The 16081-nt window shown below is 35.4% G+C and overlaps 1 protein-coding gene across 4 annotated transcripts in view; it reads right to left on the bottom strand.

Annotated features, from left to right (window-relative positions):
• The window catches only part of RPGRIP1L (RPGRIP1 like), a 98622-nt gene that overhangs the window by 52116 nt on the left and 30425 nt on the right, over nt 1-16081 (bottom strand). For all 4 annotated transcript variants that reach the window (XM_007167599.3, XM_057534910.1, XM_057534911.1 and 1 more), the window contains exons 10-14: nt 11823-11962; nt 7014-7120; nt 6745-6795; nt 5889-6068; nt 5250-5367 (exon numbers count right to left, since the gene is read on the bottom strand). In XM_007167599.3, the coding sequence (XP_007167661.2) occupies nt 5250-5367; nt 5889-6068; nt 6745-6795; nt 7014-7120; nt 11823-11962 (596 nt within the window). The remainder of the gene's footprint in view (nt 1-5249; nt 5368-5888; nt 6069-6744; nt 6796-7013; nt 7121-11822; nt 11963-16081) is intronic.

The raw sequence follows: 16081 nt of genomic DNA, 5'->3' as shown, positions 1-16081 counted from the left end.
AAAGACAACCTACTGAATGGGAGAAAATATTTGCAAATGATGCGACCGACAACGGGTTAATATCCAAAATTCATAAACAGCTCATACAACCCAGTATCGACAAAACAAAAAACTCAATCGAAAAATGGGCAGAAGACCTGAATAGACATTTCTCCAAAGAAGACACACAGATGGCTGACAGGCACATGAAAAGATGCTCAACATTGCTAATTATTAGAGAAATGCAAGTGAAACCCACAATGAGATATCACCTCACACTTGTTGGAATGACTATCATCAAAAAGTCTACGAACAGGGGCTTCCCTGGTGGCACAGTGGTTGAGAGTCTGCCTGCCAATGCAGGGGACACGGGTTCGAGCCCTGGTCTGGGAAGATCCCACATGCCGCGGAGCAACTAGGCCCGTGAGCCACAACTACTGAGCCTGCGTGTCTGGAGCCTGTGCTCCGCAACGAGAGGCCGCGATAGTGAGACGCCCGCGCACCGCGATGAAGAGTGGCCCCCGCTTGCCACAACTAGAGAAAGCCCTCGCACAGAAACGAAGACCCAACACAGCCATAAAAAAAAAAAAAAAAAAAAAAAAAAAAAGTCTACAAACAACAAATGTTGGAGAGGATGTGGAGAAAAGGGAACCCTTGAGCACTGTTGGTGGAAATATAGACTGGTTCAGCCACTGTGGAAAACAGTATGAAGGTTCCTCAAAAAATTAAAAATAAAACTACCATATAATCCAGCAATTCCATTCCTGGGTATATACCCAGAAAAAAATGAAAACACTAATTCAAAAAGATACACGCACCCCAACGTTCACAGCAGCACTATTTACAATAGCCAAGACATGGAAGCAACCCAAGTGCCCATCAACAGATGAATGGATAAAGAAGATGTGGTGTAATATATAATGGAATATTACTCAGCCAAAAAAAGAATGAAATTCTGCTATTTGCAGCAACGTGGATGGACCTAGAGAATATTATACTTAGTGAAGTAAGTCAGAGAAAGCACATAGTGTATGATATCACTTATATGTGGAATCTAAAAATGATACAAATGAATGTACAAATAAAACAGAAATAGACTCACAGATATAGAAAACAAACTTGTGGTTACCAAAGGGGAGAAGGAAGAGGAGGGACAAATTAGGAGTACGGGATTAACAGATACAAACTACTATATACAAAATAGATAAACAACAAGGATATATTGTATAGCACAGTGAATTATAGCCATTATCTTGTAATAACTTATAATGGAGTATAATCTATAAAAATACTGAATGACTATGCTGTACACCTGAAACTAATAATGTAAATCAACTATATTTCAATAAAAAATAAATAAAAAGATGTATCTCTTTCTAGATACACATTTCCCTCGCCATGTTACATCCAAATTTCTAAAACGAGTAATGTATACTTGTGTCTACAATTCCTCATCTAACAGACACTCTTCAACTTCCTGCAAAAAGCACCTGCCTTATTTTTCTCGTGAAACTACTCTAGAAAAGGTCACCGATAACTAACCAGTTTCTAGATTGAATGGTCCTTGTGTTATTTGAGTTCTTTGCTTAATTGACACTGATGACCACATCCTCTTTTGTGAACTTTTGTGAGCTTTCATGTCATCGTCTGCCCTGCTTCTCCTCCTATCTCTCTTATTCTTTAAGGGTTTCTCTTTCTCTGCTAGTTTGCTGGGGTTCTGTTTTTATCCTCTTTTTAGTCTACATATTCTCATGAGTAGTCACACCCCCTTTTATTTATTTGAAATATAGCTGATTTACAATGTTGTGCTAATTTATGCTGTACAGAAAAGTGACTCAGTTATACACATACATACATTCTTTTTAAAATATTCTTTTCCATTATGATTTATCCCAGGAGATTGGATATAGCTTCTTGGGCTACACATTAGGACCTTGTTGTTTGTCCATTCTAAATGTAATAGTTTGCATCTACTAACCCCCAACTCCCAGTCCATCCCTCTCCCTCTCCCCCTCCCCCTTGGCAACCACAAATCTGTTCTCTACGCCTGTGAGTCTGTTTCTGTTTTGTAGATAGGTTAATTTGTGTCATATTTTAGACTCCAGGTGTAAGGGATATCATATGGTATTTGTCTTTCTCTTTCAGACTTACTTCACTTAGTGTGATATTCTCTAGTTGCATCCATGTTGCTGCAAGTGGCATTATTTCATCCTTTTTTATGGTTGAGTAGTATTCCATGGTATATATGTACCACATCCTCTTTATCCATTCATCTGTTGATGGACATTTAGGTTGTTTCCATGTTTTGGCTATTGTGAACAGTGCTGCTATGAACATAGGGGTGCAGGTATCTTTTCGAATTATAGTTTTGTCCAGGTATATGCCCAGGAGTGGGACTGCTGGATCATATGGTAGTTCTGTTTTTAGTTTTGTGAGGAACCTCCATACTATTTTCCATAGTGGCTGCACCAACATACATTCCCACCAACAGTGTACACGGGGTCCCTTTTCTCCACACCCTCTCCAGCGTTTGTTATCTGTAGACTTTTTAATTATGGCCATTCTGATCGGTGTGAGGTGGTTTCTCATTGTAGTTTTGATTTGCATTTCTCTAATAATTAGTGATCATAACCCCTTTTATGACTTCTGTTACTATCAATATACTGAAGATGCTCATATTTCTATTTTTAATTCAGATTTCTTTCCACAATTCCAGACCCACACATCTAGTGGTTTGCTGAGCCCTCTATCTAGATATCCCCTAGGCACAACAAACTCAATATACCCAAAGCAGAATGGCTCATATTGTCTTCTAGTTATTTCTGTACCTTGAATTTCAAGTGATGATGTTAGCCTTCATCCAGCTGCCTAAGCTAGATATCACAGTGTCATCCTAGGTTCCTCTTTTTTTTTTTTTTTTACTCTCCCCACATCTGTAGGGTCACTGCTATTCAAAAATATTTCCTAAGTCTTTAGCAAATTTGTCCCTGTCCTCTGCATCTCCACTGATGCTACCTTACTTACACCCTCAGTGTTTATTACCCAGATTATTAAGGGAACCCAATTCCTCCCTTCCTTCAAATTTTACTCATTCTTCCCAATACCTATAGCATAATCTCCAAAATGAAGTTCTGGGTGTACTACTCCCTACCTAAAAAATTCCTTGGTGCTTCTGTAGGTTAATAAGGTTCAGACTCATCAGGGTGGCAAACGGGGTCTTCAGGATTTGGTTCTTACCAGCCTTAAACCCAGGTTCTTCTCCATTTACTAATCCTGAGTTCCAAATAGACAGATCCACATGCATTTTCTCAAATGAATGGCAGTGCTTCACATTTAGGGCATTTTTACCTGCTTCATCTACTTCCTGGAAAGCCTTTCATTGTTTTTACTTAGTGGTGAATTCTGTCATCTTTAAAGCCTCCAAACCTACTGTGTAGGGTCCTCCCTGAATCTTCAGGTATAAATAGGCATTCTCTCCTCAGTGTTTCCTTGGTAGCTTTTGCATTTTTCTAACTTCACACTCTTCACAGTAAAGTATAACTGTCTACTTACTTGTTCACAACTTATAAGTTCCTGGAGGAAAAAGCCCGAGCTTTTTCCCTGTTTGTATTCTCACTGCCTAGCACTTTGCTTAGGATACATTAGGAACTTGAGCATGTTTATGGAATAAATCAATGAATTTAGCACACAGATAAAATATATTGGTAAAGACCTAGTGAGGCTTGAAAGGAATGAAAATCTCAAACTATGTGACCTCCCTGTTATTCAGGAAAATTTCATTAAGTGAATTTTTATTGGGTACTACTTGAGATAAAAGGGACACACTGCTCTTTGGCTTTGGAAAACCCTGTTCAGTCAGATGAAGATAGTTACTGAACCCTTCTACTTAGAGCAGTGGTTCTCAGAGTGTGGTCTGGGAACCCCTGAGGGTCCCTGAGACTGTTCTGGAGGTCTGTGAGGTTAAAATTATTTTAAAAATAATACTAAGATGTTATTGGCCTTTTTCATTCTTAGTCTCTTACAAGTGTATAACAGAGTTTCCCAGAATCTATGTGATGTGTGATATCATAACAGATTGACTGCAGAAGCATATATAAAAACCCAGCTGTTTTCTATTAAGACAGATGCTGAAAAGATTTGCAAAAATGTTAAACAATTAAACAAATTTAAAACCATGTCGCTTGTCTACTTCTTTGGTATGGAAAATATACCTATTAAAAAATAAAACTGTAATTTATGTTAACATGTAATGGGTTAATTATTATTATTTTAGCATGCCAAATATTTTTTAAATTTCTCATTTTTAATTTCTAATATGATAAATATCATGAATATAACCCATATAAACATAAGGGCTTTTGGATTCTCAGTGATCTTTAAGAGAGTAAAATTACTGCTGGCATAGATCACTGAATTTAAGTACTGTATGGCAGGGAACATGAAAGAGAGACAAAGTACTTATCACTGTAGAACTTACTATGTTGCAGTCATAGAGAATATGCAAAACTGCACCGGTGAAGAACACTTACATAATACAATCCCTAAACATATTTTTTGAGTACATTGAGAGTAAAAGTGGCAAGTGCTGAGGCAGTGTTTTTCAAAGTACAGTCTTACACCTGCATCTGAATTGCTTGGAATTATTTCTAAATATATAGAATCAGAGACCCCAAGATCTCCAGGGGTAGGGCCCAGGAAGCTACCTTTGAAACAAGTTCCCCATGTAATTTTCTTACTTGCTAAAGTCTGAAAACCACTGTAAGGGCATTTCAAGTAGAGGGGTGGCTAGCAGTAATTGGAGCCAGCTTTCTGGCATGGGCATGCATTTAGTTAGATTTTGAAGCAGGGAAGGGTATATCTTGGAGTCAGAGTGGAAAGGAGGTTCAGATGGAGCAGACAAAGCCCTGGTGGTGGGACTGAACAAGATGAATCTGACAAAGAGCAAGCAGACTTGTTTGGCTGAGATGCCTAGCTTGCTTAGAAGAGAAATTAGAAATGATGTGGTTAAATTTAGTCTGTGGTACTTTATGAAGTACTTTGAAATCTTGCCTGCAACACCGAATTCAAAAAGCAGTAGTGAATTACTAAAAATTCTTGAGTAGAAAAGTATCAGATAAAAACAGCCTTTCTGATAAATTATTATTATAGTTAATAAACTGGGAAAAAAAAGAGCAAAAAGAAAGTGTGAGTGTACATTTGGATGACATTTTCAACTGTTGTAAAAATCCACTCCTCTAGTTACTGTGGACAAAGAATTGTGCACGTTGTACCTTCTAGTTTCTGGATGCGTGCAGCCCTGATATCAAGAAGGTGGACATACTGTTCCACTCTGAGTTCATAATCTTGCTGCAAATTTTCCATCTTCTGGGTCACTGCCTCAACTTCCATCTGAAAAAATAGAGATAACAAGTTTCATTACTCAGGATTTGTTCCATTTTCATTTGTTAAAGCAACTATGATTCAAGCATTTTTTAGATCCTGGGGATGGATACCGGGAGCTATAAGCCGTTGTTTCCTGACTTCAAAGAGCTTACAGTTTAGAAAATTATGCTTGGCAGTGTTCATTAACCAGGAGTAAAACCCACAAAACTCTGGGTCCCTTTTAAGGAGTGGTGCCCCATTTGTTAGAAGCTAATATAACAGGCGGCTGTGGCAGGACCAACTGCAGAGCGTGCCGGCGTTGGTGAATACGTCGCCATGATTCATTCTCTAAAACCAGGCACTGAAAAAATTACTTGTTTTAGAACTCGTTAGTCGGGAGTATCTAGGTACAAGGCTAAATTCCAGGCATGTGGTAATACATGATAATAGATTATAACAGACGCTAATACATGATACTGCTTTGAAATGTAAATCATCAGTAGAATATTATGGGAAACCTATCCTCCCGATTTAGTGTATAATATTACCTGATAATCTTTATTAATTTTATGTTGCATAATTAGCATGTTTCTTGTCTTTTCAAGCTCTTGCACTGTTTCTGCATGAGTTGCTTGCAGCTCTTTCATGGAGCGTTCTAGATCTTTATTAATTTTACTGTCTACTTTCTCTAAAAAAGAAAGGTCTCCATTTTTTTGTGATTTTTGAGCCTAAAACAAAAACATATTACCAAAACAAGAGTTTCTAAAATGTAACTGTGAATTAATATGGATATAGTAAGAAACAATCATTAATTGAAAACAGATATATTTCCATCTTCCATTAGGAATAAAGCAGTCCTGATATAGAATACATATTTGGATAGACATTTGGGACAATTACAGAGAAATAAAAAAACAGTTTATTACTTCACGAAGTAAAAAAGAATCATGTACGTTTATTTCTAGTCTTCATTTGATTAAAATCTATACCATGATGATCTAAAAGGAAAGAAATGTACTTTCTGTGTCTTCTTGTAAATAACAGAATATTCTAGAACTGGAAAATATCTTCTGGTGACATATATAATTCAATATTTTACTTAAGATAATAGGGTGCACCAAGGTCTCTTAGGACAGAAAATTGCTGGCTAGCTTTATAGTGGGGCATATAAAAGTAAAATGTTTGTTACAGTTGGGGAAAGTGCTTTAAATAAGAGTTTTTGAGGTCTACTTTAATGTAATTTTGATGTCATTATGAAATATGTATATGCTGTAACTAAATGTCACCTGACCACTTTTCCTGAATAATTCATTCTCCAAGTATAAAGGTTACAGATAAGGGTCATCATTATGCTGAAACAGTTATATGTAGACATGAAATTCATGATGAAGTTTAGAAAGTTACCTTTATAAGCAGGAGAGCTTCACTCAATTCATCAGCATTAATATCACTCTCCTGCAAAAGACAGATAAGTAAAAGCTCACAATGGAAAGTGCAAGAGACATTCCAACTATGTAGGTTACCCTCATGGAACATAAACTGCAAGATACCATGAATTAATAAACTAAGTTATCTATTTGTATTCTTTTGCTTTGTGGTATAGTGTTTTCTTTACGTATAAAATATTTAGATAACAATCTGGAGTTCGTTTCCTAAATAAGAAAATAGTTCACCTGGTTGTAAAACTTCATGCGGTTTTTAAGTTCATCAAGTTGTTGCTTTTGTTCCAGGTACTGTAACTGTAGTTCTCTATTTTCTTGAATGATTTTCTCATTTTGGTCTTAAAAATGAAGTAGACACAATTTGAAAGGTAAGTGAGAATGAGGTATAAGAACACATTTTAAATTGACTTAATTCATGATACACAGCAAGCTCGATCTAGCATTGTTCTGGCCAGAGAGGAAATTGAGCTAGCACCTTAGACTAAGGCAGCGGGGGAATGAGGAACAAATGAACACTATCATGTGTCTACCATATGATTCACTTGCTTATCAAAAACTTAGGACTTAGTTTCACAGTATTAATGTAAGGAAATTGTGGCCTCTGGAACTTCAAAGGAACATTCTATCTAAAATACCTAAGAAAATATGCTTCTAAATCTATGATTTTTACTTACTTATTAAGGGTCCTGAAAGGCATGCAAAAAAAATTTTTCTCTTTTAGTTTTTTCTAATTGACTTCCTTGAGTTATCTTTTCCTAATTCAGCATAAAGTCTTTTTATTAAAACAAGATAATTTCTCTGATAATAACTCTGGAATTATGGAATTATAATCAACCCCATTTTTAATAAATCTGTTAAGAGAGGAGAAATGGATTCTCAACCAGTGCATGGTAGTATCAATAATAATTCATGTGTGTTCTTTATTCACAGAGTTCACACTATTAATTAGGAATGGAGATAGGTTACGTTTGCCTATGTGCTCATTTGCCATGACCCACAAGCAGGCGTATAGGGTAGAGCTACAGAAGATGGCAAATCCATAGAGAGACTAATTTTTCACTCTCTGCATTAAACATGCTTAACTGAAAAAAAAAGAAAGCATAATAGCTAGCTAACAAATCTACACTTTAGTCCTATGTTCTTAAGTGTACTTCTTTACTAGAGTTCGTTGTGGTGGTCAAGTATTCTCCTTTGTTGGCTCCCTGTGGATTGACTCTAAACCATGTTATCCAAAGTGTCTCTACTAATTTCATCCTGCTCACAAAGATTTATGATCATCATTCCTTTTCTTAAAAAAAGGGAAATCAACGTATTTGCCAAGAATTCTTTACATGAATACATTTGCACACTGACTGCATTTTATACAAAAATATGTTTCTGACTTTTATAAAGCTTTGTGTTCCCAAGCCATAAATGCTATATGTAAGTAAAAACTGTAAATTACACAGTTAAGAAGAAATGAACTAAATTTGAATAGTTTTAATATAACATACTTCTGGCAAACTAAAAAGTAAAAAAAAAAAAAAAAAAAAAAAGTTACCCTAGGGTATGTAGAGCCATTTTAATAACAAATATGTAAATATTTTTCTTATTGATAAGAGGTTAGAAGGTTATCCTAGAGTACAAATTACTAATATTCAGTGAATTAAATGAAAGAATTTCCAAATGTGAACAATTTTTGGAAATTTTTAAGGGAAAGATCAAACATTTATCTCTAAACTAAAAATTAGGATTAATAATAAATATGAATTCTTATGAGATAAACTTGCTCTTTTGGTTAGAGAGCAGAGTAAGAACGTGGAACCCTTTATTTGATGTTGATTAGGTTAAAACAACATCCAGATAGAATGACTAGGTAACAAAAAAGGAGGTGAATGTAGTCAGCAAGAAGTAAAACCAAGGTCCTGAGGATAATGTAATTTCCTTCTCTGGCTAGTGAAACTTTTAGGGGTTCTGAGGGGAACCAAAAGTGTAAGGACATGACCGTTCCATCTTCATCCAGACGCAGTGTATATTATTCCTATGCTGTCTTCTATGCTTTCAATTTTTCAGAGCAGGGTCCTGAGAATAATACGCTACTGGTATAAATAAACTTACTCAAATATTTCTTCCTTTTCTGATTTTTCGTTCAACAACTATGTTCCCACTTAACTGGTATTTTTAAAACCAGGGCTTTATTAGTGGGAAAATAACTTATTAGTGGGAGAAGATACTACTGAGCACCAGTAACTTTCTCTCTACTGAATTTTATGTAGAATTATCTACTACATTTTTCCTTTCTTAAACTGTTTACTGGGGATGTCACTCCTGGGACTTTAAAAAGTATGGAGACATTATAGTTCAAAGAGGAAATAGACTTGCTGAATTATAATATGAAAAATCAAAGCACCCTGTACAAGATGAAAAATAACCTCCTTACCTTATGATTTGACAAAAAGCAGGTTAAGCTAAACAGCATTTTATTCAAATGAGATAACATTTCACTCTTTTAAAATTATGTTCTTCAAGCACACCATTAATAAGCAGAGTGCAGAGAACAATTCAACTAAACAATTTTCAGAGCTCCTTTGTGCTAATATCTTCAGCTGTGATCAATATAACCATATGCATTATGCTGAATTATGCATTTCAGCTAAAGATAGAAAGGAACTTTCAAAAGCAGGCCCTTAAACACATGCAGTTAATTTAAGCATTAACCAAATGCAAACTGTATTTACATATCCTTCCCCCACATATTCGCACAATCTGAAACTAATTTGTACCTTGAATAAAGAGGTGAGTATTCTCTAAAAATAATTTGCCAGTTAGATGAATGACTACAAGAAGCCAGGGAAACATCTTCTGGCAGAGAACACTTGATACATGAAAAGGTAAATGTGTGAAGAGACTTCAAAGTAAAATTAAACAATTTTGAAATCTGTAATACAAAAAAGCAACCTTCTAAATATTAAAAGATTTCCTTAAATAGACAACTTCAATTTTTTGTTTAGTATTTTCCTGGAAAAAATTGTTTAAAGGCTGTATTATTTTTCTTATAATCTATTTTAGCATTTTCACAAAGAAACAAAAACTGAAATTATTAGACCTGTAAATTTCAGGTATGCAAGCAAAAATAACTAAAATAACAGTTGCATTAAAAAGAAAGATTCAGTTCTAGCAATTTTTCTTAAGAAAATAATCAGATAAATGTGTAAAGATTTGTGTAGAAAGATGTTCAGGGTACTTAAAAAAGCTGAAGCTATTTAAAAATTCAACAAGAGAAGATTGTTAAACAATCTATGGTACATCCTCACACTGGAAAACTATGACACCCATTATAAATGATGATGATGCGGATTTATATTTATACTGAAGGAACGATTTCACAATACAGTAAATAAAAAAGCACATTATAAAATTGTATGTATACATATAGAAACAACTCTGGAAGGACATATGTAAAAATATTAATAGTGATAACCTTGAGGGTTGTGGGACTGAAAAGAACCCCCAGAATTAATCCAACAGTAATAAATAGGTTTTAAAAATAAAAGACCACCAAGATTCTATCCTCTTAAGAGTTTCTTACCAGAGACCAATTCAAATGTGTAAAGATAAGAGTTTTGGAATTTTTGATATCTAGGGAAGTACAGAAAGCACAGAAACAAGAAAGGTTTATTTCATTTCTCTTTCCTTAAGAAAGAAAAGAGAGAGGAAATACAGAGCACTTCCACTTCAGTGGAAGAATTTATTGAGCAACTACTAAACAAAGCACTCTGTTAGGTATTTAACACTACATATTAAAGTTAGGAACTAAGAATCTTTGACATAAAAACTTTAAAATATCCACCCAGTCAGAAATCATGTCATCATTTTATTCTACTCACAGTCTTCTGGAGAAAATTTCATAAACCGTCTGTCATCATTTAAACCACTTGGTAAATAAATACTGCACACATATTTCATTGAAATTAAGACCCCACTGATTATAAGATGTGTTCCAATTTCAGACTTCTTAAAACGATAAAAAAAGTTACACCATAATTTAAAAAATGTTATCACCTATAAGATGCTTCCCAATTTCAGAGATATTAAAATGGGAAAAAAAGTCTTTAGAGTTAATGAAATATGGCATTGTGATCTAAATCAATATAGAGAGTACTGACTAGATATGTAATTGTTTTTTTAACTGAGTCTGCATTAAACTTTTAAATGTTCTCATGCAACTGAATTGCAAGTGTTCAAAAGGAGCAACCTTATTATCACATCGCTGGGTTTACCTACTGGCTGAGCAAACAGATGCAACACTTGGAGCAATTAATTCACTTCCCTGATTGTGCATTTGTGTGTATATGTGTGTATAATATAGTAGAGCAGATTAATTATAATTATTTTACTTCTGTGAGACAAGAAGGGTGAGATCTGGGAATCATAACGTGTAACTTGTTAATGATTATTATTTTAGCAGGGACATCTTGACAAGGCTTCTTTATTTAAGTTCTCTGTCACAGAGCAGAATTAGCCATCTCACTATCAGATCAAAAACAGCCAAGCAAGACTTCTGCCGTCCTCGGCTGTCTTACACTGCCTTTTTTTTTCCTCCACTGCACCTGCCACCACCTGATGTTATCACATATTTATTTACTTACTGCCAGTTTCTCCCTGTTGAATTTATGCTGCATGAGGACCAGGTCTTTGTTTTAGTCATTGCTGTATCCCCAGAACTTAGAATAGTGCCTAGCACATACTGCGGCTTAATAAACACTTGTTGACTCTTGAATAAATTCAGGAAAATTAAACAAATTAAAGACAACCTGAACAAGAGTAACTCTGAGAAAAAATAATTCCTTTGGCATATACGCTAAGCTGAGTAAAGGGAAGTTTTGAGCAATCAATAAACTCATAAAAGCGGATGACTGTTAATATAGGCTGTGTCCCTAGTACGCAGCAAGGTGCCTGGCAAAACAGCAGGCACTGTAATAAGTACTTATCAAGTCAGTGAATAACAATGAATAACATGCATGTCTGAAATGAGTAAGTCAGTAGTCATTTTATATGTACCTCTTTCAGTTTTTAATCTGTCAAGGATTTCAGTTTTGTCTGCTAAATCGGATTTTAAGGCAGTCTCGAGTTGAGCAATCTGTACTTTCAGCTGCTGTTCCTTTAGCTTCCATTGCTCTTCATGGGCAGCACTGAAGGCACTGCAAAACACACGCGACAGGCAAGGAGAGCTTGGAAATCAGCTCCAACCGAAAATAATAAAGAGAAAAGCTTTTAGTGGCACAGAGACCACTGTCATCATGTCTTAGGAATTAAGTAAACATATGCTGGTCTGCTGCTGTTGAAACCAAGGCGCCTTTCTCAGGCTGCGGTTAGGGAACATGAAAGAGTTTGTGGGATGAGCAAAGGAACTGGCCTTAATTTAGAGCTCTAAAGTCAGAAAAGTTGGCAGTGTGCAGCTTTTGTGGGACTAGTAAAGGAATTCAGATACTGTACATACTCCAGAGGAATCCACAGTTCCAAACCTCAGCAGCAGACATTGGACAAAACCATTCTCCCCATGAATAAACCCTAATACAGAGAAAAGGGACTCCCCACCTGATCTTTAATTCCAGAATTTGAAACTTTTAAAGAGTCTGTGATAATAACATATTTACAAAATACTGGCCACAAAATGATAGCGTTTTGAATTATAAGACAGCGATTCTGATATTAAGAAGCAATGATCATGCAGTTTTTGTCCTAAAAAGCAAACAGCAATAGGCTAAGGGCAAACGGTTTTACTCATAACACATGACTGGGGTGAAAACCCAATAAGAACACCTTGATAAGAATGATGTAGATAGAATTTTTATTCCTCAATAAAAGTGTAGCAGTTTAAACTATCATGAAAATCTACTAATGATCAGACCCAGGATATTGGAAGAATCAGCTGAAAAATAACTAAATGGTATGCGGAAGCTACACAGTAAACATTCGTTTAGGCCAGTGGTTCCCAAATGCTGGCCTACATGAAACACTGGTGCTAGGTTAAAAAAATGCAGATTCTGGGGCCCAGGGATTCATAGTTTCCCCCAGGTGATAGCCAGGTTTTGGAAAAACTGATCTTGATCTGTATTTCAGCAGAAAACTATTATCTGTGAAGCTTGATATGACTGAATAATTATCAGCAGCTTTGACCCTTCTGCTTATTTTAAACCCAGTAAAGGAACCAGAAATTTACAAAATCTGGTTTTGTACCCATGATGAAGTAAATGGAAAAGAAACTTCTTATTGAAAATTGCTCTTAATGTTGCTCCCAGCTAGTCTGAGGTTTTATTCCAAAAGAGATACTTTTCTGGGAGGCATAGCTTTCAAAAGAACAAAAAACTGTGTATTTATTTTACAGTCTGAATGTTTTTATTGCATTTAAAATAACATGACCTTAAAAATAAATGGAATTCTAGAAGTTTCTCTAAATATGACATCTGTTTCTTCGATCAGTGTTCTCATTTCATGTATGGAACCTTAAAAATACATGGATCTGGTATACCAATGTTTTAAGCTAATTTTATCAAAGGTAGAGTTACCTAGGTTTAAATGAAATCCAAATATGTACTTTAAATACTAAAGTAAAGAATATTCCCTTACATTTTCATTTTTTGATAAAGAACAAATATATTTCAAAGTATATATACCAAACACATACACATATATACACACATGTGAGTGTATATGTGTGTATGCATGTGTGTGTGTGTCTCTTATTATTAAAAGTATGTACTACCCGGAAAAAAAATTAGCATGATGAAATAGGCACAACCATACATTATATCAGCTGCTAAAAATTAGAAACAGTAGTGTTCCAACAGCATTAGTACCAGCAAAAAAGATCACCAACAGTTAATCTGGCAGAAACATCAGAAGCTGTATGTGTTTAAATTAAGAACAATTTAGCAGCCTGGTTTTTCCAAACCCACAAAATACTAGTGTAAATCAGCATAAGTCACTCTGAATTTAGTCCACTGCTATCTTCCCTCTAAATTTAGGATTACATTCCACTGGAGTTTCATGAGGAATTCCTTTTGAATTTACTGTATTCCTCTATGCTTGGAGCCATCTGTGTAACTATAAATGGTAAACCACATCTGGCTCCATTTTCTTTGTAGAGGCTGTGTACATGATTAAATCTGCATATGAGAACAGTCTTTGAGAACCTTTTATTCATGAAAATGTTTTTGTACATTGCCTACAGTGACAACTGAGGAGGGGATCATAGTTGGTCTTTGTGCACATTTCATTGTTACATTATGTTGCCGGAGTGATAAAATATCAATCTTCAGTGGAATGCCCATTGGTTCCTGTGGTCATTGGCATGTCCATTGGCAGTCCATTGGCAGTCATGGGTCAGCATACTGTAAATACACACCCTTGATCAACAACGTGATAAGATAAAAAAAAGAGATGAAGAATTCATCTCCACCCTAAGGTCTTTTTTCTTATGGAAAGAATTCCTTTTATTCCAATGTTCAAGGGTATCCTAATGTGAGAGATAGGGAAGAATAAGGTCTAATCATCCATAAAGAAATCCATAGGTACTTTAGTTAGGCCTAGTGGAAATTAAATGCATCTTAACATGGGGATATTTCACTTACTAAAGGAAAAACGATGCCCCAAATGTACTCAGTTTGATTTCTGGGAAGCATGAAGTGCTCATTTAGGATCATATGAGCTTTCATGTCTCCTAGAAGGTTGTAGGGGACAGGTGTTCACGTTACAGCAGCGGTCCCCAACCTTTTTGGCATCAGGGACTGGTTTCGTGGAAGACAATTTTTCCACGGACAGGGGTGGGGGGTGGATGGCTCAGGTGGTAATGTAAGCGATGGGGGGCGGCAGACGAAGATTCGCTCGCTCCCTGCCGCTCACCTCCCGCTGTGCGGCCTGGTTCCTAATAGGGGGTTGGGGACCCCTGCTTTACAGAAATGGAGCACAGAGAGTCTACGGGTGGTCAGCAGTGCTCCCTGAAATTCTGGATAGCAGGTGACTATCACATTGTAAAAACCTGAATCATCCAAGTCTTAAAACAGTTAATATCATCTTCAAAAACTGGACCAACTCTTCTTTTAAATAGCTATTAGATTAGTGTCTCTCAGGGAGTTAATACCTTAAAATCACCTTTAACAAGAGTCTCTGGATTCAGACTCAAATTGACTGAATCTGAATTGGATGGCATTGGGGGATGGGGAGGAGGACAGGTGGGGAGGTTTCACAGGGTTGGTGAAACCTCCATTTTACTGTTTTCCAGGTTACCGATATACATTATAGTTGAAGGACTATTGCATTCATCAGCTATATCACCCTAAAACTATATACTAACTTCAAAAATGGGACCCAGCTGTACTATATTATAGTATAGAATTTCTCTCTGACCAAATAGAAAGACTTAATTGCAAAAATTTTATTCTGAGTTTTTTAAATGAACATTTCTTAAAGTTATACTTATTTCTTGGCATAGTATCAAACATGCTATAACATATTAAAAAAGGCTCATACCAAATACTAACATGAAGATTTTACCTTACCAGATGATTCTCTAATATGTCATATGTCAAATAATAAACACATTCAAAATATCATTTGAAAAAGGAAGATGAGAATGCAATCTGCACATCACATTTTTCTCCTGAAAACTAGCCAATTTTGAATAACAAACAAATGCTCTCCTTTTAAAAACATGCTATCACTATGACTAACCAAACAGGGAATATATGTAGTTTGTGATGAGCATTAGTTATTTGGCAATGATGAATAACACTGCCATGAAATACAAGAGCTGTAAAGAATCTTGGGGAGGATGTTGATTTTTGTAGAGTTTTTCCAACTATGCTTCTGAAAACACATTATATATTTAAAAAACTGTATTAGAGAATTTTATAGCTCTATTTACTATCACACGTGCTTGCTGGGTTTTGTACCTAAGTGACATTTTTTTTTGACACAAATGTTTTGACACTCATTTATACACATTTACTTCCATACACCTCACACAAAATTCAAGTGTAAGCAGCATAATGAAGTCTGTTTTTAACGTGACAGGAAAAAAAAGGTTGCTCAAGCGCAAAACATTAAAAATAAAAACCCTTCAAAGTCAGATTTACACTCTTAGATCATCTTCTAATATGGAAAGATAAAGTTTCATGGTGATAAACTAAATATGAGAAAAACATGTCTTTCTTAAAATTTCATTTATGCATTATTCCCAACTAAGTTTAATGTTTTTTATTACAAGAAAGTACTTTCAGTAAATTCTCAAACTGAGGGGAAGTAGAAAATGTATAAGT

Source organism: Balaenoptera acutorostrata, chromosome 19, assembly GCF_949987535.1.
Source record: "Balaenoptera acutorostrata chromosome 19, mBalAcu1.1, whole genome shotgun sequence".
Lineage (NCBI taxonomy): Eukaryota > Metazoa > Chordata > Mammalia > Artiodactyla > Balaenopteridae > Balaenoptera > Balaenoptera acutorostrata.
The sequence above is the reverse complement of the archived record's forward strand: the minus strand, read 5'-3'. Positions and strand labels throughout refer to the sequence as shown.